This window comes from Heloderma suspectum, chromosome 3 (assembly GCF_057233095.1).
Source record: "Heloderma suspectum isolate Gila_16-S chromosome 3, 16-S_ref, whole genome shotgun sequence".
NCBI lineage: Eukaryota > Metazoa > Chordata > Lepidosauria > Squamata > Helodermatidae > Heloderma > Heloderma suspectum.
In genome coordinates, this window is record NC_139460.1 from 13,810,417 (window position 1) to 13,836,608 (window position 26,192).

At 42.4% G+C, this 26,192-nt stretch overlaps 1 protein-coding gene across 1 annotated transcript in view; it reads right to left on the reverse strand.

Annotated features, from left to right (window-relative positions):
- DLG2 (discs large MAGUK scaffold protein 2) overlaps positions 1 to 26,192 on the reverse strand; it is a 1,591,953-nt gene that overhangs the window by 311,311 nt on the left and 1,254,450 nt on the right. The window contains exons 15-16 of the mRNA XM_084842537.1: positions 11,401 to 11,469; positions 6,314 to 6,470 (exon numbers count right to left, since the gene is read on the reverse strand). Of these exons, the coding sequence (XP_084698663.1) occupies positions 6,314 to 6,470; positions 11,401 to 11,469 (226 nt within the window). The remainder of the gene's footprint in view (positions 1 to 6,313; positions 6,471 to 11,400; positions 11,470 to 26,192) is intronic.

A 26,192-nucleotide genomic window follows, 5' to 3' on the forward strand; every position in this document is an offset into this window, starting at 1 on the left:
TAGCCAAATGTGTACCCTGGATTTTAGGAAAGCCGATTTTAATAAACTCAGAACAATGATAAGTCAGGTCCCATGGCAAGCGACTCTAATGAGAAAAGGAGTCCAAGATGGGAGGGGGGGGAGTTTTTTAAAAAGGAAATTCTAAAGGCACAATTACAAACCATTCCAACAAGAAGAAAAGGTGGAAGACAACAGAAGAAGCCAATGTGGCTTCACAAAAAGCTTAGAGATGACAGGAAAACAAAAAAAGGACACATAGAGGAAGTGGAAGGAAGGACAAGCAACAAAGGAAGAGTACAGGCAGGTAGCACAGAATTGTAGGGATGGCATCAGGAAGGCTAAAGCTGAGAACGAGCTGAGGTTAGCAAGGGATGCTAAAAGCAACAAAAAGGCTTTCTTCAGATACATGCATAGTAAAAGACAGAGGAAAGAAATGGTGATTCAACTATTAAATAAGGATGGCAAAACAATAACAGATGACAAAGAAAAGGCAGAAGTGCTCAATTCCTACTTTGGCTCAGTCTTCTCCCAAAAGAGGGTCTATGACCCCCCTGGCAAAGGCGAAGTACAGGCTGAAGGGGCAGGATTGCAGCTTGAGACTGATAAGCATATGGTCAAGGAACACCTCATTACTTTGAACGTGTTCAGACCTCCAGGGCCAGATGAACTGCATCCTAGAGAAATAAAGGAACTGGCAGAAGAACTCTCAGAACTCTCTCCATTATCTTGGAGAAATCATGGAGGACGGGTGAAGAGCCAAATGACTGGAAGGGGGCTAATGTTGTCCCTATCTTCAAAAAGGGTAAAAAAGAGGAACCTGGGAACTACAGATCAGTCAGTCTGACATCAATCCCTGGCAAAAATTCTGGAGCAGATGATAAAGCAATCCGTCTGGAAGCACCTTGAAAACAATGCAGTGATTACTCGAAGCCAACATGGATTTGTCAAAAACAAGTCCTGCCAGACGAATCTGATCTCATTTTTTGATCAGGTCACCTCCCTTGTGGGCTGTGGGAATGCTGTGGACATAATATACCTCAACTTCAGCAAAGCTTTCGACAAAGTGCCCCATGATATCCTGATGAGCAAACTAGCTCAAAGTGGGCTAGATGAAACAACGATCCGGTGGATCCACAGTTGGCTGCAGAATCGGACTCAAAGAGTGCTTATCAATGGGATCTTCTCAAACTGGGGAGAGGTACTGAGTGGGGTACTGCAGGGCTCAGTCCTGGGCCCAGTGCTCTTCCACATTTTTATTAATGATTTGCAGGAGGAGGTGCAGGGAATGCTGATCAAATTTGCAGATGACACAAAATTGGGTGGGATAGCTAATACTTTGGAAGACAGAAACAAAATTCAAAGTGATCTGGATAGACTGGAGCGCTGGGCAGAAAACAACAGAATGAAATGTAACAGGGATAAATGCCAAGTTCTGCACCTAGGAAAAAGAAACCAAATGCACAGTTACAAGATGAGGGATACGCGGCTCAACAACACTGCAAGTGAGAAGGATCTTGGAATTGTTGTCAATCACAAGCTGAATATGATCCAACAATGTGATGTGGCTGCAAAAAAGGCAAAGGCTCTTTTGGGCTGCATTAATAGAAGCATAGCTTCCAAAATCCCGGGAAGTACTAGTTCCCCTCTACTCAGCACTTCTACTCAGTACTCCTCATCTGGAGTACTGTGCAGTTCTGGGCACTGCACTTTAAGAAGGATGCAGACAAGCTGGAGAGGGTTCAGAGGAGGGCAACAAAGGTCTCTTCTCGATCATCCCAGAATGCAAGACACGGAATACTGGGCTCAAGTTAAAGGGAGCCAGATTCCAACTGAACATCAGGAAAAACTTCCTGACTGTTAAGAGCAATATGACAATGGAACCAATGACTTAGGGAGGTAGTGGGCTGTCCCACACTGGAGGCATTCAAGATGAGGCTGGACAGCCATCTGTCAGGGATGCTCTGACTTGGATTCCTGCATTGAGCAGGGGGTTGGACTCGATGGTCTTATAGGCCCCTTGCAACCCTACTATTGTGTGATTCTATGATTGTATTATTCTATGATTAGAGCCCAAAGCTTGTAGCTCCATACATGGCTATCCGATGTAGTGACCCACCAATTCTACCAGTTGGCTCCTGGGCAGTAAAGGGATTCTAGATACTGGAGTGTGTCTGTCCACCTAGGTTGGCCATAGGCTCTCTTCAAGAGGAAAGGCTATACTGAAGTCATCTTAGGCTAGTACTAAGAGCAATTATAGTCTTTCTTGATTCTGGTTCTGGCTTCCTTACTCTGAATCCTGGCTTGACCACCTCTCATCCCCTTGGCTCTGGCTCCTGGCTTCCACTCAGTGGCTGCCTAAATTTCTTTTTTGTATTGCATAATTTGCACAAGGGCTAGTAACAGCTGGGAAAGGCAAGTGAAGTGCAATTAAACATGCCAGGAAACTGGAATGTTTCATATACCCATGCCAATGTGATGTAGCTAAGGGGACAGCTGACCGACCTACAGGAGCCTCACATGACTCAGCTGAACTACAGAAGCATTATCTGGACAGGCTTTGGAAGCAATCAGAGGTGGGTGGCGTGGTAGTTATGGGAGATAAAGAGTGGAAATTCACCTGTGAAAACTGTCACAGGTGAGAGTTCCAACCCTTGCTGCTAGGCCTAAATCTACTATTTCACTAAGAAGGAGGTGCTAGTGTTGGAATTCACCTCCCATTCTCAGTCCCTTTGGCTACATGGCTGCCAAGGTGGCAAACCTTTATGCAAGGAGCTCTTCAGAGCAAATAACATACACATTTTTATCGACCTACTCCTATATTGTTATGGGAAAAGATAAAAAGAACATAAGAAGAGCCATGCTGGATCAGACCAAGGGTCCATCAAGTCCAGAATTCTGTTCACACAGTGGCCAATCTTGTGGGCAACCCATGAAAAGGAAAGGGAACTGTTTACCAAGTGGTAACTTAGCACAATTTGCAAATATATGTTCTTCTATGTCTGCATTCACATTCCCAGAGGGCATCAGGCTTAATTTGAGATGCAGCTCAACAAGACGTAGTCCCAGATCTCATTGTCAATGTTAAGATACATTCCTGGGGAACATGAAGGAAGCACTGAATCAGTATTTGTAAAGGGTCCTATCTCCCCAGCTGAACTAACCCCATGATTAGCTCCGATGCCTCTTTGATCAGGGGGAACGGCCCAGGTCAGTACATGCAACTTCAGCTCTGGCTCCTTTGAGGAAATGAAGTCTAGGAAACAAGGGCTTGACAGAAAAAGGGGGCTTTCAATGGTAGGGATGTGTGAGCATTTCATTCAGTTTGTTTTCTGATAACAAAGAAGCGAAATTCTCACTTTCTTCATCAACGGGATAGAAAAAAACGAGATTTTTTTTTTAAAAAAATTGTATGTGGGAGGAAGCGAAACTGACGGATTCATCCATCTCTATTCAAGGGTTGAAGAGAAGAGTGGGGTGTAGTCCTGCATTGAAATCCCTGGCCATGCATTTGATTGGGAGGTGTGAATATGCATTTGTAAGAACAGAAGACCCTGCTGGATCAGAACATAGGTTCCATCTAGTCCAGCATTGTGTTTCCCACAGTGGCCCTCCAGATGCCTCTTGGAAGCCCACACACGGAGCCAGTAGCCCTCCCCTGCTATTGCTCCTCAGCAATTGGTATATAGCACAGACTACACCTGTGGCATTGAGTGTCGTGACTAATAGCCATGGGGAGACCTATCCTTTCATCACGGTGCTTAACCCCCATTTGAAGCCATCTAACAGGGAGGGGGAACCTGGTGCCTTCCACATGGTATTGGGCTTAGGGATGTGTGAATCAGCAAAACGCCAGCTTGCCAAAGTTCTCTGAATTTCGTCTCGGAGCTCGTTCCAACTCAAGTTCATATCAGATTGCAAGCTTTGCTTTATTTTCCTATAGCATGAAAACCCATCGCTACTTTTGTATGCATTTTTCCACATGTACGCATCAGTTGTGTGCATTGTTGAACTGTACGCATTGATTAAAACTTATTTGTGCACTTTTTTCAAAAGTACACCTTTTCCATACGCATTTTCCAAATTTATGAATGCTGTCGAACACATTGTTTTTGGTTGGCGAATCACATTGCAAACTCAGAAATGTGAGGACTTCAACCACAGGTTGCATCCAAGCCCATGTTCAGTCCAGAAAGTGTGAACTGAGTAAAATCCTGATCAAAAATGAATTACTCATAAATCCCCAGTTGGACACAAACTCCCAGAAGCCCCAGCCAGAATAGCCAATGGTCAGGAATGTTGGGAGTTGTACTCCGGCCACATCTGGAGTGCCACAGGTTCCCCACCCTGCCATATGAGCTACTGGCTGCCACCACATGTATCATTTCTATACATTAATTATATGTTGCGTGAAGAAGTATTGTCTAAGGCAGCCTTCCACAGCATACCATCTGCCAGATGTTTTGGACTACAACTACCATCAACCCCAGCCAGCATGGCCAATGGTCAGGGATGATGGGACCCATAGTCCAAAACTTCTGGAAGGCTGGCTAGAAAAATGCCCATCTTTATCCTGATGGGTGGGATAGACACAGAAGAAGGGGTTGAATATTGCATGGAATTTGGGATGAGGAAGGGCTGCAACCCTCTTGTGGGATTTCCTGACAGTGTGGGCTCCTTATTCACTAACTGTTTGGTTTGGCCCTTATATTTCTTCCAGATGCAATCCTTTTTCTTCCCACCTTAGAAGTGAATAAAAGTGCCCACTTTCACTGTCTGCCTTTATGCTTCCAAGCCAAATTCAAAGTGCAAGTTTTGATCTCTGAAGCTCTACACAGCTCAGGACCACAGTACCTGATGGAACGCCTCTTCCAGCATGAACCGACCCGTACACTACACTCTGCATCTAAGGCCCTCTTCCGGGATTCTCCTCCGAGGGAGGCTCAGAGGGTGGCAACAGGGGAGAGGGCCTTCTTGGTGGTGGCTCCCCATTTATGGAATAATCTCCCTGACAAGGCCTGCCTGGCACCAACATTGTCATCTTTTCATCACCAGGTTAAAACTGCCCTCTTCTCTCAGGCATTTGACAGTGTATAATGAGGCTCTTGATTGTCTCTGGCTAATTGTTTTTGTTTTAGATATATGTTGTTGTTGGGTGTGTTATTTGTTCTGCTATTACATGAATGGTTTTATATTTTATATAATGTATTTTAATGGTTTTTAATTTCTGTGAACCGCCTAGACAGCTTCGGTTATGGGGCAGTATAAAAATATAATAAATGAAATGAAATGAAGCACACAGTTAACATAATGTCTAGTTTGACCTTTACATGGATGCACTTGAGAGCACCAATGGGGTGAAGGCTAAATCACTCCCTGATGACTCCAGCTATTGTGAATTAAGACAGCTCCTTTCTGTGTAGCCCTGACGTGGGTCCTGGTTTTTTTGACCACATTAGAGAGACACACTGGAACTGAGAACTGGCTTTGGGAACATAGATTACTCGAGACATGTGCTCACTTAACTGTGAGGATTCTCAAACACAGAAGCATTATCCCTTAATTCTATGCTATCAATGTACAAATGAACCAACAATTATGCTTATGTCATAGGCACTAAATGCGCAAAATGTAGCCAAAGGCTTACAAAGCTTTTTATAATCCGTCGCAAATTTGAGAAATGAATTGTGGATCAGCCATCCAATTCATTAGGAACACAGAGATAACAAGCCTAGCGTAGCCCATCTGAAATCACGTCTGGGATGCATGTCAAGCTCATTCATATACAGTAGATGGCGGACTTGGTCTTTACTTTCCAAACTGCGGCATGGTGCAGATTGCACAAGAAACTACAGCATGGAGCTCTTTGCTCTTTTGAAAAAGAGGGAGGACAGAATTTTAATTCAAATGAATCTGGGGCCTTTTTAATGCAAAGCATGTGCTCTACCACTTAGCTATGGCCCTTCTCTTTGCTCAAGTAAAGCAGCCTGGTGGTGCTTAATACATGAACAAATTACAACGCAAAGGTAACAAAGAAGCCATCACGTACCAAGGGCTGGATCATGGCAGGCTTGTGTGTGAGCCCAAGGCCAGCTGATAGGGGAGGTTACTGTGCTTGAATGATTGCTACTGCCCCCTACCACTACAACCTAAGATTCCTCTTGGGTCATCTGAGCTTGAATGGTGAAAATAACTGAAAGACAGCAGAGAAAAAACCCCAACCATGACAAGTCAAAGTTGTGTTTTTGTTGTAAGATCAACTGAAGAAAAAAGGCCATGACGTGTGTGTTCATGTGGGTGTGTAGGAAATACTTACAGATAAAATTTGATCTCCTCTCTGCAGCTCTCCACTGAGATCAGCTGGTCCTCCCGCTAGGATGAAGGATACAAAAATGCCTTCACCATCTTCTCCTCCTACAATGTTAAAACCGAGCCCCGTCGAGCCCTTATGCAGAACAACTTTTCGAGGTTCTCTGTCAAAACAAAAGAACACTGCTTATCCATTTAAGTGCCCTGGATGGTATATATCCTGTTAAGCAGTTCTTTTCATTTTCTTTCATAACACTGTGAATTTGACCAATGGGATATTTCATTTTTTGTCAACATGACAAGCTTATCTAAACACGGTTGTACTTGTCAATTAAATGTTTTCCTATTAATTCCACCACACAGAAATTGACTGCACCTTGTAAAAGATGTATCAGTTAGTTTCAGTGCATCCTCTTGTCATCGAGGGGGCACAAGGGTTGGGTAAGCAAGCAGAAGAGGTAATTTCTGTGTGTGCACCAATCATACCAATACACTAGGATCAGGTGTAATACCAAATCATGGTCTGTGATACTTTAGACACCAAACCATACTTTCTTTTCTAGATGTGCAGGCTAACCATGGTTCGTGCATTTTCCCTCTTTCCCTCATGCTGGGTACTATCCCAAACAGTGACCTCTGAGGGTGGAGCAAGTCCCAAAACATGGCTTGTTTTGTCTGATATAATGCTAAACCACAATTTGGCCACACATGTTTGCAAACCAGGTTCAACCCATAGTTTCAGGTCCGTATTTGGTGACCATTCACATACCATGGTTGATCAGATGGCATTGGTTCAGACATCACAACAACCATGGTTTGGTCTTACCAATCATGTTTTGGTGTTAGGCCCAAAACCTCTCATCCTCTGCATCTACCTAAGAAATCACCCATAGACATGTTCTGGCATGAGAATTGCTTGATTTTGCCCTTGTAATCTCCTGATGGGATGGAACATGAATGTAAGATTGAGAAAAGATATTGAGCTCTCTTTGTCTGAAGGTCTGATCTGGTAAACTACTATGAAATATCTTGCAGTCCTTCACTAACAAGGTATGAGGACAGAACTCCAGTAAGTATCTGCAAGCCTCCAACTGAACAATGAAGAGCCAAGCTACACATTATGATGAGTGAAACAGTAGACAGAAATGCTATAATGCAGGGATGGGCAACTTCGGGAGGTTGGGGGCCATTTTCACCCTCTGGACCCACCCACCTGTGGGCTTCAATTTGCCAGGTGACCTGATATATATATATATATATATATATATATATATATATATATATATAAAACAATTAAGAAAAAGATGGTGAGTTTCACCTCCTGAAACTCACCCTCTGCACAGCAATGAGGCCTTAAAATGGAGGCTTTTAAAAAGCCTCATTGCTGTGTGTGTGGATATTGGGGGGGGGGGGGCTCTTGCCTCCCAGCAGTGGAGGCTGGTGGCTCCGATTTCCGTGGGGCTATGAATCCATTCTGGGTTTTCGTCAGAACCAGCCAGAACTCCAAAGGAGCTATCCAAAGTGCTGAACCTATTTGGGGAATAGGCTTCAGCACCTTGGATAGCTCCTTTAGAGTTCTGACAGAATGGATTCACCGATATTGGAGTGACCAGCCTCCAGTGCCTTACTGTGTGCTGAATCCCCCCGCCCGCCGCCACCATTTCATTTCATTTCATTTCATTTCATTTCCATTTATTATATTTCTATACCACTCCATAGCCAAAGCTTTCTGGGCTGTTCACAAAACTTAAAAACCATTAAAAGACATTATATAAATTATAAAAACCATTCACAAAATGACATAAAACAAATAACACACACAAACAACAACAACAACAACAACAACAACATATATCTAAAACAATTTAAAACAGTTTTAACATGGCGACAAAAAGCTGACATTGTTGGTGCCAGGAGGGCCTCCATAAATGGGGAGCCACCACCGGAAAGGCCTGCTCCCTTATTGCCACCCTCCAAGCCTCCCTCAGAGAAGGCTCCTGGAGGAGGGCGTTAGATGCAGAGCGTAGCGTACAGGTCAGTTCACGCTGGGAGAGGCATTTTATCAAATAAGCTCACCAGAAATTAGACTAAAAAAGCTTCCATTGATACCAGTGGGAGTTTTTTTTAAAAAGCTTAAGTGCTGGTGGTGGCAGCGGTGGGAGGCTGAGGAGGGAAGAGGGTGAAAGTGCAAGAGAGAGTGAAGGAGAAGGAGACAGAGAAAGGGAGAGAGGTAACAGGGAAGGGAGCCAGAGAGAAAAGGGTTAAGAGACTGAATTGAATGGATAGATGGGGAGTGTGAATAGGTATTTGTGTGAATAGGTATGAGTTTTGGCCAAAGCACACATTAATTATTATTTTCAGCTGTTGAAGGGGGAATCCAGATTTGGATTCTATCATGTGGGGCACAGGGGTTTTATTCCTTTCCGTGCCCAGATATGGGCCTGATCCAGATCATATTCCCTGTGCCTGCAAAATAGCAATCCATAAATCCAATGAAAGCCCCCTGCCCCCACCCTAGGTTCTTGATATGGATCAGGCTGCTTTAGAGTAAAAAACTAAAAATGACATATTTCCTAGCTACATCCTTAAATTGATGTCTGTTTTGGCCCTGCGTGTGAGAGAAAGAGATTGTGGGGGTGCACCACCTATCCCCTTTTAGCTCTGGCCCTGCTCACTGCTGGTAAGTCCCCCCTCCCAAGGATTTCCCAGGAGGATATGTAGTCCTTGGTCAGAGAAAGGTTCCCCAGCTCAGGTTCCTCACAATTGTGAAAGAGTTTACATTCTCTGGGGATTTCCATTGGCCAAGGATCTTATAGACATTTTACACATTACTTCTCAGAATGAAGTGATAGTCTGAGATGGAAGAACCCTGCACTGTACCACTTCACATTGCGGGTGGGGGTGTCAAATTTTTGAATGTTCTTTCATGTAAAACAAAAAAATTCAGGAGGTCCCTCAGTATCCCCTGTTTCTTCTGAGCTTAGCTGCAGTCCTCACTATAACTGGGGGCAAATGAACTTTCCCAATAACAATGCATTGCTCCCTGTTGTAATGCAAAATGCTTTGGGGTGGCTTGGTCTTGAACACGCAAATGAGACCCATTCAATTGTTCATTCGCTTTAGAAAAGGCCTGTTCCTGGAGCTGATGAAAACGGATAGAACTGGTGTGTTGATATGGGTCAACACAGCTGCCTGGATTTTTGGCCTCTCCTACGGGGTGTGGTCATGGGGCTTGCTGTGATGAGCACCTGCACTTCAAAATTAGCAGAGCAGATGGTAGGTGAGAACTGCACGTTGCTCTATACATGTAGCCAAATGAGGTGGGAATAAGGTGGCAAAATTCTGATGGTAGAAGGACTCTAACACTTCAGGCTGTAAGTAGGGGATGACATGTTTAATATTGCCCTGTGTAAAAAGGGAAAAAAGGAAAAGGAAATCAAACAAACAAACAAACAAACAAACCACGCAACTCCTTACAAGTAGAAAACTGGCATGTCAGACAGATGATTGTGCTAGAGTTGTTCTCTCCGCTCAGCTAATTTTCTTGTGGCAGGGACTGTTATGTAAGGGAGAACTTAAAAAAAGATAGAAAAACAATCCCCAACCAGCTACTTGAAGTGATACAGTCAACTCTTACTACCTCAGAACTCAGCTACCCAATTCTGCGGCATGCATAGACAATTAACTGAATAGAATGGATGGTTATAAAATATATTTTCTGTATACTACCAGTAGGTGGCGCTGATAACTTAGTTACTGAACAGGCCATCCATCCATCCTCCCAAAAGATCAGTTCTTGCCTTTCCAGAGTTAAACACCTTTTATTCCATTTTCATTTAGTTTTACTCTGTTTTTATTTGTCACCAGATCTGGGGTATTTTAGATCAGTGAAGGCTTGAACTGAGTTTCTGTGGGAGCAATATTGGTCAGGTAATGCTTTCTGGAGTTGCATACTGAGAAACATAGGAATAACAGAGAGGAAGGGAGTTAAAACTGTCATCACAGAGGGACCAGTTCACCAGCAGGTTCCCCTGAGTGCAACCCACTGAAACAAATAGGGATTACATCAGACATTTTAATGAGGGATGCATTGGAGAAGCTCCCAATGGACTACTTGTAGAACATGTAGTTTGATAAAGATGGAGTTATAAAAGCCTCTGTGGTCAACAATGCATAGAAGTCAGAGGGGCAGTGGGCTTGCTTACTGGGGCATATTCCATTTCAATATCTTCAAGGCCTTTTTCTAGAGCAGTGCAATTTTTTATAGACATGAGGGGAAAATAAGAATTCAGTTTGGATATGGGGATGAGATAAAGCTTTACTTTTGGTTCAGATATGGTTCACAGAGGCTCTGTTTAGTCTGAGGAGACTTGGGTAGCAGAGAGGCCCACCTCAGCTCATTTTTAAAAACCTTGGCCCTGAAAAAAATCATGGAATTCCTTGCAGAAAGGATAGGGTAAATATTTCATGGGCAAACATTTTCAGCTCCAAAGGTGTTCTTATTTTCTGCCCCTCTCAACAGCTACTTTGGCACCATTTTTAAGAACAAGATTTGTCTTCTTGCTGGCTATCTGATCCAGCCAATCAGAGATCATGTAATAAATACGGAGTCATGCTGTCAGATAGCCAATCAGGATTTTACTATCTGACAATATCACAAAGTCAAATTAGAGTGAAGGTAATGCTTCCTACCCATACTCTGAATTGACTTTTATTCACCCCATTTTACAGGCCCCCTGACCTATTGCCAAAATTGGGAGCACGTATTTTGCAGGGAACAATGTTTTTCATGAACTTTTGTGTGAGCCCTATACAAATGTGCAAATGCTCAGCGAATGGGTAGAAGGTACCTCTACTTCTGAAACTAAGCAGGTCTGTACCTGTAAACTGCCCCGATAAGAGCCTGCCAGGAGAACCATATAGAGAAAGACTGTTCTGAGCTCTTCAAAGGAAGAATGCAATATAAGAGATACAAATAATATTTAGCTTCTAGTATGCACTCATACTTAAAATATTGCTTATTGATAAATGAAACGCTAAACACATGTAAAGTAGCTCTGATCCAAGCAAAACTTTAACGTTGGTCCCTCTTACCCTTCTATAGAAATACTCCGTTGTATGCTCACTGTGGGTGGCCTTGTGACTGTGCTGTGCTGGGAATGACTGCATGGACAGGAAAGAAAGAAAGAACAATGCATTAATAAAACCAGCACCAACTGTTGCTCATGGAACCCCTTGGCCTTACTGTAATTAGAGCTACAGGACTAGCCAAAATAACACACAGATCTGGGATCCAAGTGAAGTATTATGAATGCACGAGGGACAAATGTGTAGATGGCTAGATCTCCATTTGAGGCTTTTCATGAGAGCAGTTCCCCTTGATGAAGTAACAAATCACTCTTTAAACTGAACACTTTGGGAAAGGACCATAGCTCAGAGCACATGATTTGTATGCAAAAGTCACAGATTGTGTGCCCAGCATCTCCAGTTCTAAAGATCAGGTGAGGGTAAATAATACTAGGTTAGAATAACGGTTAGATGATTAGTTTGATCTTGTAGGTCAGGTTCCTCTGTTCCTAACTACAGTTTCTCTCAGGCAGCGGCAACTGCTGCAGCAAAAATGATAAACCATGATCTGACTCATGCACACATTTCTCCCATGTGTATGCATGTCACTCTCCTTAGGATCCTGGCTTAGTGTTTATTTAAGTTATCACAAAGCATTCCTTAGGTATCTCCTTTTCTACAGCACAGTCCTATTCTCTGTTTTGCCTGCAAGGTACATTCGGTGGTGGTAGTGCAAGGCCTGTTCTACAGGTGCAAGAACTGTCAGTGATGTGGCACTGGCCACACTTCAGTGCAACATGGTTGGAAGACACTGCTATCCCTGAAGTAGCCGTTGCAAAATCTGTAGAATTCACAGCTCCCACATAGAGCCATTGGTTCATGCAGTTGGTGCTTCCACGTGTGCCTGGCCAGGCTGTGAGCTGAACTGATCACACAGGAGTTCACTGACTATAGCAATGTGGTGGCAAACACAGGATTAGCTGGGACGGTCCACCACAGCAACATGTATTTGGAAAATGTAGGGATGAGGGAGAAATTCATTCGCATTTCAATGCGAACTTATTTGCACATCCCAAACCCAATGAATGAATTGAAGCGCAGTAATAGGTCAATGTTTGCACTTTTGAAATGTTGCAGTGCAGTTTTTTTGATTAAAAAATGTGCCCCCAAAGGGCATATTTTGTGAAAATAATTAAGTACAAAAATATTAGGGAAAATTGCTTGCAAAACTGCATATATTAGGCAAAATTGCATACAAGACTATAAAATGCATATAAAATGCGTACAAAATATGCACATAAAATGTGCAAATTAGGAGAAATGAGCACAAAAATGTTTACAAATATTTGTGTGGACTGCAAAAAAAAAAAAAAAAGCGAACTGTTGCAGAAACTGAATGAAATGAACTTAAGGTTAGAAAAATGAGAAATATGAGGCATCGAAATTGACAGATTCGTCCATCCAGTGCCCATGCGTAGAATCTCTTTGTTCTTGCAGGCATTCCTTGATGTTGAAAATAATGGGTCAGCCCCTCTTGCATCAGAGTCTCATGGAAGTTTGGGCCACAGCCAATCACCCCAGAGGGGATCCGCCCTCCGAAGTGCACAAAGGCTCCATTGTGCACAGATTATTACATTCCAATGGAGGGATGTGTAGATGGAGCTGCTTATCCTATTGAAACAAATGAGACAACCCTCGCAAGAAGAAGAGCTCTGTGCTCTGTACTGGAGGACTCACCCTGACTGCTTGATTGAGGCAATTGGGATATAATGAGTAACCAAAATATTTTAGAAACACAACAACACAGAACCAATGAGCCTGATGGAAATTAAAATGGCTGGTCTCCTTTTCCCCATTGGTACAGATGACTTTGACAAGTTAATTGAACGGAACAGAATATGTAAAGTGGGCCAATGAGACTGAGCTGGCGGTTAACACAGATACTTTGATGCAATGCAAGTCAAACACAGTTCATTTCCATGACTCTTCTGGGAAAATCAGCTCTGTCTGTCTGACGTCTTGATGAGGCTTTGAAAAAGAGCACCTTTTTAGACTCCTTTTCCACCTGCGGAAGTACAAAGCAGGGCTACCAAACAAGTCAGCCTATAAGAGTGTCTTCATTTTTTTTTTTAAAGTAAACAAGCCATAGAAGTTTAACTCACTCTGTCCAATTTAAGGATGGGGCAGAAATGTGTTCAGTTTGCATTTGAATGCGAACTTTCCTGACTTCACGTTTTCAAATCACTATTCGAACTGAAACTCAGTTATCCTCCAAACTTTGCACTTCTCCAAATTTTGCAATGGGATACTCCAATAAAAAAAAGCATACAAAAACATGTATAGTGGGGAAAATGGCGTTCAAAATGCTTTATATTAGGAAAATTGCATGCAAAAATGTGTATATTAGCTAAAAATGCATAAAAAGACATGTATAGGAGAGAAGTGTGCACAAAAATGCTTTGGATTTTTCATGTGAACTTTTGTGAAAAAATGAATTATCAGTGTTCAGGTTAAACTAAACTTAAGAGGAGAAATTCTCCAAATTTGTGATGTACCTAACTTAAGAAAAATGAGAAACTGAGAGAAATTGAAATTGGGAGATTTGTCCATCACTAATTAGGCTTAAGACGTATGCTAGCAGTTCAGACCAACACATAACGCCCACAACTAAGAGCAAACATGCAACCCAAAGAGCCCTACATTTCTGCCTAAATCCACTAATCATGGAGTAGTGATGAGTGACACAACTATCCCCTTGTATGCCTAGGCTATTTTATGAACCTTGCATCTTTATATTGTTGGAGGCTGTGAGCTTCCCTTCTTCTCTGTTACTCCAGTGGAGCAAAACACATCAAGTAATCTTTGTTTAGTAGCTAGGAGCTGCAAAGTTAACTCATCCACAACAATGTCCCATCATTTTGTGAAGTGTTTGTTAACTTATGTGATTTCAGTTCTTTGCCTGAGGTGTGCTCCCTCCCTCCTGACCTGGAGTGCACATTTAAGCCCCCTTTCTTTTTAGAAGGGGGAAAGAGGACAGACTGGATTCTGCACTATCTTCACTGAAAATAATTGCACAGCTATTGAGCATAGGCTTTAATTAGATCGGAGAATCATAGAATAGTAAGGTTGGAAGGGGCCTATAAGACCATCGAGTCCAACCCCCTGCTCAGTGCAGGAATCCAAGTCAAAGCATCCCCAACAGATGGCTGTCCAGCTTCATCTGGAATGCCTCTGGTGTGGGAGAGCCCACCACCACCCTAGGAAATTGGTTGCATTGTCATTTTGCTCTAACAGTCAGGAAGTTTTTCCTGATGTTCAGCTGGAATCTGGCTTCCTGTAACTTGAGCCCATTATTCTGTACCCTGCCGTGGGATGATGGAGAAGAGATCCTGGCCTTCCTCTCTGTGGCAACTTTCCAAGTACTTGAAGAGCGCTATCATATCTCCCCTCATTCTTCTCTTCTCAAGGCTAAACATGCCCAGTTCTTTCAGTCTCTCCTCACAGGGCTTTGTTTTCAGTCCCCTGATCATCTTCAAGAGACTGTGTGCAGCAGATATACTCCATTCAGATCCTGCCCTGCCCTGCTCTCCTTCCTTCTGGTCTATTTACACCAACTAACATCAATATCGTCAAACAAACACAGTTGTTTCAGGATCTTCAGAAGAAACGGAAACTGAATGCCCCAAAAGGCTCCTTCTGCCAGTTTAAGAGGTGACAAAAAAAGTACACTTTGGTGCAATCTTATAACCACTTACCTGGAAGCAAGCCCCACTGAACTAAATGGGACTTACTTATGAGTAGACATGTATAGGATTGCACTATTCATTGATTCCAGTCTATATGAAGATTTAAAGCATGCAAAACCACATCAGTCTCAAAACGTAAGTAGAAAGGGGGGAAAAGGGCTCCAAGGTAGAAAGGAACACAGAAATAAAAATGAAGAATGGGCTAAAAGAAAATGAGAGTGGAATATTGTTTCGTATTGAATTAGATACCATATTCAGTAACGGAATCCCATCACAAACATAAGTTAGGGCTGTAATTTCATCTTGGCACACTGCTAAAGAAGAAGAGATTCAAACATACACACACACTTGGTATTACAAGAGTGCCTTCTGGGGCTTACAAGCTTATTAAATAAAGGCAAAGATGCTTTGCGTCCCATAAAAGGGTTGGGAAGCTAGTTTAGGCAACTGTCACTGCTATTTTGTTAATTTTGGTCTGATAGTCACAGGACTGCATACAGTTCTACAGTCAGCACTGTTTGTGAAAGGCACATATGTCTTCTTAGGTTATATCCCCAATATATGGAATCTACCGTCATATCAAGCATTATGGATACTGACATTTATATATGTATATGTGTATGTGTATATGTATGTATGTATATATGTATGTATGTATGTATGTATGTATGCATTATATTGGGTTTGTAGACTGTTTGTTAATTTAGATTATATCATTATCTAATATTTGTAATCCACTGATGTTGACATTTGCATTTATGGTTTTCCCCCCTCATTGAATTGCCGGGGGTGGTGGTGGTTCCCAATAAAATTGAGAAAAAAAGTATTCTTTTTAAATTAATAATAGCAGTAATAGTACTGATTAAGGTTGCACTCTGATGAAAGCTGATTTAGGGAGAAAGCCCAATAGAACATAGTGGGACTTACTTTTGAGTAAATTGTCACAGGAATACACTGTAAATGTATTAGCTGTAGGGCTGCCACAAGACATTTTGCTGCCTGAGGCAAAGGACAGATTGGCGCCTCTTCCCATTCTATATACAATACATATGCAGCAATAAGATTAAAAATCAGCCATTTAAAATTAGAAAATTGTGTGTGTGTGCGGGGGAGGGGGATTGTACTGGGAATGAATAGGAAGAAGCCTCAGCTGTGACATCTCTGGATTTATCTGTAGGTTTAATGAAACAGAGCCCTATTGTTATCTGTGTGATGTTAGAGGGTGTGCAATTTGATACTGTTGTTGCACATGTAAAGGGTATGAAATTAGGGGTGCCACTGACCAGTTTTAAAGATTCTCCTGGAAACTGAAGTGATATTGGGGACAGCTCGCTTGGACCTGTGAGAATAGGATGAATGGATACTATATTTCTTGTTGTCTTTTAACGTTTTGATATTTTATACAATTTTAATATTATTGATGATTTAATTACATTTTTAAACTTTTGTATACTTCTATTTATACTTCTATTTACAGGTTTTAATTGTACGAGTTTTAATGTTGCAAAGCCACCTTGTGTCCCAGTATTGGGGAAGAGGCGGGATATAATAATAATAATAATAATAATAATAATAATAATAATGTGCAGCAGGTAAACCCAGGTTTGGTGTCAGCATATGGCATGTTCAAGTAGGTGCCCAGGGTCCTAATGCCCCAGCAAGGCCCACCACTGGCACATGCCTGGGGGGTGGGGGGCATTTATATCTTTTAAAAAAAACCCTCTGGTGCCCCAACCTGTATGGCTGGGCCTGGGGATGACCAGTAGAATTTCCCACAATGCCCCAGTGTAGAGCTAAATTCACTGTGGGAAATTTAAATAGTGGCTCTATTTAAAAAAAAAAAAAGGACAGAAGAGGACACAAATCTGCATAAGTTGTGTATGTGTCAGGTTACATGTATAGATGTGTGAAGTTACATGTATAGAAGTCATTATTATAATTTGAATAGAAATACAGTAAATCTGTACAGCCCTTCAAATAGAGGACTGTCCTTTGTAAAATAAGATACATGGCCACCCTAGCGTTATTGGTGCTGCCCACTACTGTCACCAGGTAAGCCTGCAGCATGTTGTAAGCTTACCAACAGAGGAGCAACCCCATTTTGCCAACAGCCCCCTCAAACCTGGTGGTGGTCCTAGGTGGACCTTTTTGTACCATTATAACTCTATGAAGGGGGAAAAAAAAGATATATTTTCTGGACATTTCCCCAGTATACTGTTTTTAAAGAGCCTGGAGCCTCTGCTTCAGGAGCTGGCACCCTTTACCTGAAAGCTCAGGGCAATTTTGTTTTCACAAAAGCCAGATCTGAAAAGCAGAGAAAACAACCAAATAAACTGAGGACTGCTCCCTAATGTATTTAACAGGCATTTAAAAAGGGGGGGAGGGATCCATTTCACTGAAGCAGAACCTGATTTGGTTGTTGCTGCAGATGATTTCAAACTTACATTAGTTTTTTGTTCAGGGCTTAATTATCACTACACCAACTCAAAAACCACCTCTGTAGTCTTTCATCCTGGTAACAAACAGCCAGGATATATTCAGTATTAAAAATAATGGAAGTGTATCGGCTGTGACACATAACTGAGGCCTAGTGATTGTGTCACGTAACTGAGGCTTAGTAGGTGTGTCCCATAACTGAAGCTTAGTAGCTGTGTCCCATAACTGAGGCATAGTAACTGTGTCATGTCTAATCCAACCATCCCTATTTACCAGGGGCAGTCCCTATTTTTTGGTACCTGGAAAATTGCTATTCCTATTTTGTCCTGATGATTATCCTATGTAGGGAGATGTCTTGTTAAAACCTTGCTATGTGACTTGCTAAAGTTGTCATTCTTCAGGGTTTAGCTTCTTCCCCAGGGTCTCTCATAGTTTCATTTCTAAGGGGCAAATTAGATGGGACACTAAACATGTTACTTCCTGCTATGACACAATACTAATACTAATAAAAATAATAATAGCAGGAGCAGCAGCAGGCACAGCCCCCCCGCCGCCCAATTTTCCCCATGTGCAACAAACCTGACAAAAATTGGGCCACCATTACACCTGCCTTTAAAAGAGACAGACAGACAGACTGACAGACACTGCAGCAAGTGACATGTTTACCTTCACATCTAGTTTGGCCATAAGTGAATGCATCTTGCAATGGACACTTGTGGTAGTAGCATCTGAATGTTTGCATATGAGCACTAAAGCATCATGCAGGAGCCTGGCTGCTATTTCATCCACATTCTAACCTGCTGATAACAGAGTCAAGGACAATGGTGTTTTTCTAGTATATCTTTACCCCAAAAGAATAAGCACAATCTTGGCTTTTAAATCAATGGAGTAAATGAATATGCCACACAGCAGGAAGAGTAGAACCTTCAACAGCGCTTTACGATGGGGTTGGTGGGATTTGCCCAAAGATCCTTGGTATGTGAACTGCAAGGCCACAAGCAGGTCCCTGTTTTCATTGGTGAAATGTTGGGGGTTACAGCATCAGGCTGCACAGGTGTCAGGACTGGAGCTCGCTGCTGCCCTTCAACTGGTGACTTGAGGATGTCAGGTGGAGACTGAGCCTGCATGCAGCACCCAGTTCTGGCCAAAGCAGGGAACTGAGGAAAGACCAGCCACATAACAAAGGGCCAGTGAGGGTCATGCGTGACACTTTTTATAAAGTTCTTGGGGGCAAGATTGCTCACTGGTCCAAGCAACTAGGACCACCAACTAACGTTATCAATACCTTCAAACAAACACAGTTGAAGGTTCTGGCTGTAGGCTGCCCTTGCTTTGCTCTCAAATCCACAGTAGCCCACTCTGGTCACCACAAGAGCTACCAATGTTGTAACAGGCACAAAACTACATATATTCCTGCTTTGGGGGTGTGGGGTGGGGAGCCAATAGCACCAAATACCTATGTTAGTTGGTATCTCTTCTGTGAGGTTGATTCCCTTCCTTCACTTTGGGAGAACCATTGATGGGGAAAGCAGCCATCTGACAGCACCCGAATAGACTTAAAAAGAACACTCCCATCCGCTGAAAGCCCTGATTGGCTTCTGTACATTAAGACAGTGATATGCATCTCAAAACAAAATCTACATGAGCAGCACGGTCCCCAAGAACTGGTATGGAATGGTTTGATACAGTGGATTAACGCAGCCCATGCCTGTGCTGTTGCTGAATCTTTAATCCCTTAATTAAAGCTAAATTCCATCCTGCGGTGCTGAGCTGATACACATCTCCCCAAGAGGCAGGCTTTCCCCAGCATGCTTTCTAGGATGCCTCTGCTGTACCCCTTCATTTTTTGTCTTGGCATACTGCAGAAGCAAATATTTCATTATGAGGACAGGGAAAGCATCATCCTTACAGGGAATGAATCAGATCTGTTCTGTGCAGACATGATTATCCCATGGCCTTTTCAAAGCCTGATCCTAAGAGCTGCCTTGAGGGAGATTCCTATGGTGTTGTTCCTGGCTTTATCCTTTTAGAGCACTACTAAAAACTACTAAGAGAAAAGAAAACATCAAAGTAGCCTAGGATTTCTCGTGTACCAGACTTTCCTGTATGTATTCCTTTGTTCCTTGCAGTGAAACTGAAGATCCTTAGGAGGCTGCTGTATAAATGGGTGGGGAATGTAACAGAGGCAGGGAACCAGATTTTGTGGGACTCCAATTCCCATCAAACAAAGCCAGCATGGCCAATAACTAGGGAGGACGGGATCTGTAGTCTAACTACATCTGGAGGACCACAGGTTTCCCATCCCTGGACTATAAGAGAAGCATCCTGAATCAGCATCCTGTGTCTTACAGAGGCTAGCCAGATATGCCTGGGAATCCCATAAGCAGGGCTTGAAGGCCAGAGCCTCGACCTCCTGTTGCTCTGGTACTCAGTGACATGCTCCCTCTGAACATGTAAGTTTCATATAGCCATCATATATCAATTTCAGTTCTTTGTGAATATGAGTTTCTAGAAAGAATCTTGCCTGGTAGACATAGGCACACATAATGCCTGACACTACTAGGCATACTTACGTATGTATTGGCTTTTTTAAAACCTGGTTCTTCTATCTAAAATTTAAGAGGGCCTTACAAAATTCGAACTCCAGAAAAAATAATCTCATAAAACAATAAATGCAATTTATTGCAATTTAAATTATGCAATTTATAAATGCAAGAATGCAGCAAGCAATTAAATGAAAACACATCAACAGAAGGAGCCAAAGGCCTACTGAAGTAAAATTGTCTTCACTGTTCACATCAAAGGAAATGAAGACAGGACCAAGCAAACCTTCTTAACATTAGTCACACTGCAACTCATGTCCACTTCTGATAGTGGAGAAATATGGAGCAGGCTCCCAATAGTAATATTAGCATTTGGGCAGGTTCATATGGGAGGAGACACTTCTTAAGGGAACCAGTGTGGTGTAGTGGTTAGAGTGTTGGACTGGGACTCAGGAAACCTGGGTTCTAGTCCCCACTTGGCCATGAAGCTCACTGGGTGACTTTGGGCCAGTCACTGATTCTCAACCTAACCTACCTCACAGGGTTGTAGTGAGGACAAAATGGAGAGGAGAACAATCATGGGTTCCTTGGAGGAAAAACATGAAATATAAAAGTAATAATGATCATGATGATGATGTATGAATAAGGTCTATGCTGTTTGTAGATAGATAGATAGATAGATAGATAGATAGATGATAGATAGATAGATAGATAGATAGATAGATAGCATTTCTATAAACTTCTTTGCACTGAGAGGCAGCCAAAGCAGTAAGATTTGTTACTCTCAAACAAGAGTAACAAAAACCTCTGGATCAATGAAGCGCTGTCAAACATCTTTATCCCACATGGCTTTTCAAAATGCCCCAACCTTTCATTACACTGTTTTATTACACTTGCACCTATTTTGAATGAGAAAAAGAAACCAGCCACTCCCAGTCTCCCCCATGTCTCTAGTCACCTACTCGCCTCCCTCCATTTATGACCACTGAAGCCTGTTGAGCACAGGTTGCTGACCTTGACCCAGATGAGCCAATGGTCTCACGCCATATAAAGCAGCTTCATATGTTCATTATCTTCCTTTCCACCTTAGATGTCTCCATGGCTGTCAGCTCTCCAAACTCAACCCTACTGACACAAGATATCACATTGCTCTGCCAGTGAGGTGGGAGGTGAAAGCCAATTGAACTCAAGCCTTTGTGAAGGGAGCTTTGCTGTGTGGGTGGAAGATGGAGCCTAATTCCCATGCGCTTGAATGATGCCCATGCATTCTAGTATGAGGAAGTGAGGAAGAAGCGCATGCAGTACCTGATGATCTCAGAGTCAGGGAGCAGGCCTATGTGGTAGTGGGGATAGGGAGCTGAAAGGAGGAAACCTTTGTCACACTCGACAGGGGAATAGTGCCTAGGAGAAGGTAGCTTATCACAGAATTTGTTCACAGTGCTGTAAACGGGTTCAGGAGGCCTGGTGATAACAGAGACAAGAATAAGAAATTAGACAGGCGTTAATGTGCACGAACCATTGATTGCATGGCTAATTGTACTCTGAAGCATGCAAAGAAGATCAACGAGAGAAGGGTTATATACATGTACGAAGGAAAAAAGAAACGTTTGTTAAGTTACGATGCGCTAGTCACAAAGATTAAGAACGTGATATACACAGTACTGTACACAAGACAGCTAGAGAAAAAGAAACCGGCGACTAAGCTGTACCATAACATTAAACTCTTAGCCTGTGAGCTGGGCTAAAAGGCTACTTCTTACCTTCTGGAACCCAACAGACATGGCTTTTCCCCCCACCCTGAAAGATCTTTGCTTTACTAGTATATTTCTGCTAAAAAGCTGGACACACAGCGTTATCATCTTAGCGATAAAATTAGGAACACACATTCACAGCACAGAGATAACAATGCGTATGTGCACTCATTAATTGTAAAGTTGAAATGCATTTGGAAGCCTCTCTTGCATACATCCATGTGTGATGCATTGATGGATTGTGGGAAAACAACATGCATGACTCCATTCTCTACAACAGTGGCTCCTAATCTGAAGTCCTCGAAGCAATAGCGATCCATGAGGCCAAAATTGTCCACAGTTGGCTAGTTGAAACATGGACCAGGTAAACCAGAACAGTCTAGCCTTATGCTGCTGCAGCAGTGCCTTCATAGAAAATTGAAGGGGCCATGTAAGGCAATGACCTTCCCTTATTCAAAGTTGCTGATGATTCAAACTGGATAAACTCAGCCCAAACCCCAACCCACAGCATGCCCATTCATGCTTCTCTGTGGTATAATTTAGTAATAGCACAGGATATGAGCAGAAGATCAAGTTGTTTCTTTGATCTTGGATTCCCGCTGGGCAATAGTTTTAATACTGACACCAGGGCAGCAGATGGCGATCTTAGCTCAGGGGCAGAGCATGTGATTTCACTGATTTGGATGCAGAAGGTCCAGATTCCATCCTTGGCATCTCTGGTCAAAAGGATCAGGAAACAAGTGATGAGAAAGACTTCTGCCTGAGACCCTGGAGACTGCCAATCAGAGGAGGCAATATTGGGCTAGATGGACTGAGGGTCTGGCTCAGTATCAGGGAGCTTCATATGTTGATATGGCCCAGGTAAAATGTGAAAGAAATGTTGATTTGAGTGTTGATCATGATCCATAGGTCTGGAAACCACGGTTCTAGACAAGGAGACCTTCCAATGGCACAGTGGACAATAGGTGACATCTTTCATAGTAACACCATATAATCGAGAAACTAAGGAATACACTGTATATGTTATGCATAGTTAGTTTAAGAGTGCTATTTTCATTGCTTTCAGGCCAATCATTTGAACAGATGTTGATCAGCTTCATTGTTAAAGTACACAATAAGCAAGGGAAAAAGTACAGTCCATTAAGAACCAAAACAAGCATGCTGGACTACATTGTAGAACCCGATCCCAGCACCCCAAAGTCTCAAAGAATAGACCTTTCACCATCCACAGTTGGGGCTTCATCCTGTAGGCAGCAGTGGTTGCAATGTCAGAGCCAAGCTTTCTCCTTCTTGTTTTTCAGAAACAGTTTCAGAAATCCAGGCCAATATTGTGAAAGCACATCTGCAGAGGATTCTCAAAAACTCATGATTGTAGGATGTCTATATAATTCAGCCCCCACATCCAGACATACAGTCTTTTTTGACAATATTTACTCTACATTCTGTTGGCTAACATGATACACTGAGCAGTCAAGTGATTACAGTGTGCCTCATGCTGGAATAAAAGACCTTTCAGCCAGAGAACAACACTTTAAAAAACAATCACAACAAACCTCTATTCATCGACAAAGAATAAAATCAGAATAAAATCATTTTGAGTTCATTTAGAAACAGTGCAATGAAATAACATGATGTTCAGCTTTAAAACCCCATTTTTCAGAATGCCCTGAAACAGCATTAGAGAGTCTTAACAATTTAGACACAGGAGGAATTCATCCTGCCCTTTGGAGTGTTTTCAAAAATACTGGACTGGGAGCAAACAACAGGGCTGTTTTTTATGCATGTTCCATGCCAAGTCTGTAGGGCAGGGCTGCAGAGCCTCAGGCCTGAGTCCCAATCTGGCCCTCTGGGGTTCCCCCAGTAGCCATACTCTCATCTCTTGGTCCCACCCCCTTTTCCTTGATCACCAAATATTTGGTGGTTTCCCAGCATTTTTCCCCACTCTGAAGAGTTGACATACCTCTCCTTAGACTTGATTACTGGCGGTAAAAGCTTTAAGCTACAACATGCTGGGTTTTGAAAAAATATTTTGGCCCTATCCCCTTTGCCATTGGCTCCATCCACCACTGGAATGTGGCCCCTGAGAGATTCTCCAAAATAGAATTTGACCCTTAGGCTGAAAGAGGTTCAATACCCCAGCTCTAGGGGTATCATGGAGTGGAAAATACCGCTCAATGTGTTCAACATATCTGGGCTGGTCTTCTAAAATATTATCAAAGTATTATTATATACTCTCTCTGGGATCCATTTTAACAATATAATCTTCATGAGGTTGTTATCCGGCCACCTCACATCCCACCCCAACTCTCCTACTTGACTCCTGGCTTAGGCCTAGACTTTATAACAAGGCCTCCAGGCCTACCACAATCCAACCAGCCCCACCTCGCACACTTGATAGCACTTAATGCAGCTACAGTTGTACAGCAGCAGTGCTGAGTCAATTCCATTCACGTTGCCACTGTTAATATATGTGTGCCCCATTGATAACTCCTGGACACAGAAGTGTAGTATCATCACCATCATCAGGCAGACCTGTTGCTTGCTAGCCTGTTTGTTTCTGCACCAACGTACAAAGAGCCAGCAGAAACCCACTAAAGGATTGACATGGAACACACACCACAGCTTTCTCCATTGTACATTGCTTATGAGCTTCCCAAGAGAATTTGGCTAGGAAGTGGTGGGCTAAGTAGATATTTTGTCTGATCGAGCAAGTTACATTTTCAGGTTTTTATAGCATTCACACAGCCAGTGTGGTGTAGTGGTTGAGTGTGGGACTGAGACTCGGGAGATCTGGGTTCTAGTCCCCACTTGGCCATGAAACTCAGCTCACTGGGAGACTTTGGTCCAGTCACTGACTCTCAGTCTAACCTACCTCACAGGGTTGTTGTGAGGATAAAATGGAGAGGAGGAGGTATAAGCTGCCTTGGGTTCCTTGCAATAGGAAAAGAGGTGAGATATAAACGTAAAGATTAATTTTTTAAAAATCGGACAAAGTAAACATTTGTAAAGCTTAGCATAACCTAGGACCTGCTTCAGGAGTGGGTTTACATCCTAAATCAATTAAACCAGGGGTGCCAATCATCAAAAGGTGTTGTTGTTGGTATGTTTTCATTTTAGCTTACCATGTAGGCTTTCATGCTTCAAATTGATTTTTCCTGTGAACCACCTATCATAAATCATATACCAGCATTTTTTTTTAAAGAAGTAAGAACCATGTAGTATTGATTTTGAAGGATTTTGCTTCTTTTGGAAAATAACACACTTTAAAACAAAAACAAAACATTTTAGTTCAAATTACTTAGGCTGCGATCTCATATACCCATACCTGGGGGTAAGTCCCATTGGATACAGTGGGTCTTGCTTCCAAGTAGGATTGCACTCTGAGTCAGTAATAAAACTGAGTTGACTGAGTTTTTCAAGCCCTCCCTCCCCACAACATTAATATTTGTTACATATGAGACCTTGAAAATATGTAGAAAGCTGATGTATAAATGTTTTTAATATGGTAACAATTCCAATTTATAGGACAAAAGTTGTGGAGGGAACCGCTTCGGAATTCCATACTGGAATATCAACATTTTCTAGCTTTTGGAAATTCACTGTAACATATGTCTAAATATGAAACATTCAAAAGAAAAGGTTGATAGGTTCTAATCAGGAGATTTAAAGTTTGGTGGTGTGGCAGAACAGTTGAAAGTTGTCCTATATGCTTAACTGACTTCATTAAAAGGCTAACTTCCATGACCATTTATGACATAGCAAAGTCAGCACCAGTTGACTATTTCAAGGATGCTGACCTGGTTTTGTGAATGCTATAACATAGATTCAAATGACAACTGTGTTCTGAAAATTCGTAGGAAAGCATGTTGAAACCAGATACTTTCTGAAGCATTCACAAAACTGGTTTCATGTGTCAAAAACCACGGAAGAAATCAAACTTCTTTGAATGATGAAAAAACATGTTGTGTGACTCTGTCCAAAATACAGGATTGCCTCCATGTGGAGTACGGGCCTATCCTGCATCTTATAGAGGGCTTATTTTACAATTCCTATAGCTCAGAACATTGGCTAGGAACTATAGAACCACACAAGCCACCCCACACACCAAGACTTTTCTCTTTCCCCATGCTGCCACATGGCAAAGTGCTTCTGAGACGAGGTTCAAAAAATGTTTGTGATAGGGGATGAATGTCTGCTTTTAAAAGAACCAATGTAAACATATTCCACTGGCTGTTCTCTGGTTCCAGCTGTAGTTTCCTTATTGATGGCATGTGATGCTAAATGACCGCACTCTCAGTACTGTGGCAGATTCCAAAGACAGCTGTAGCAGGGCATGCCTGTTT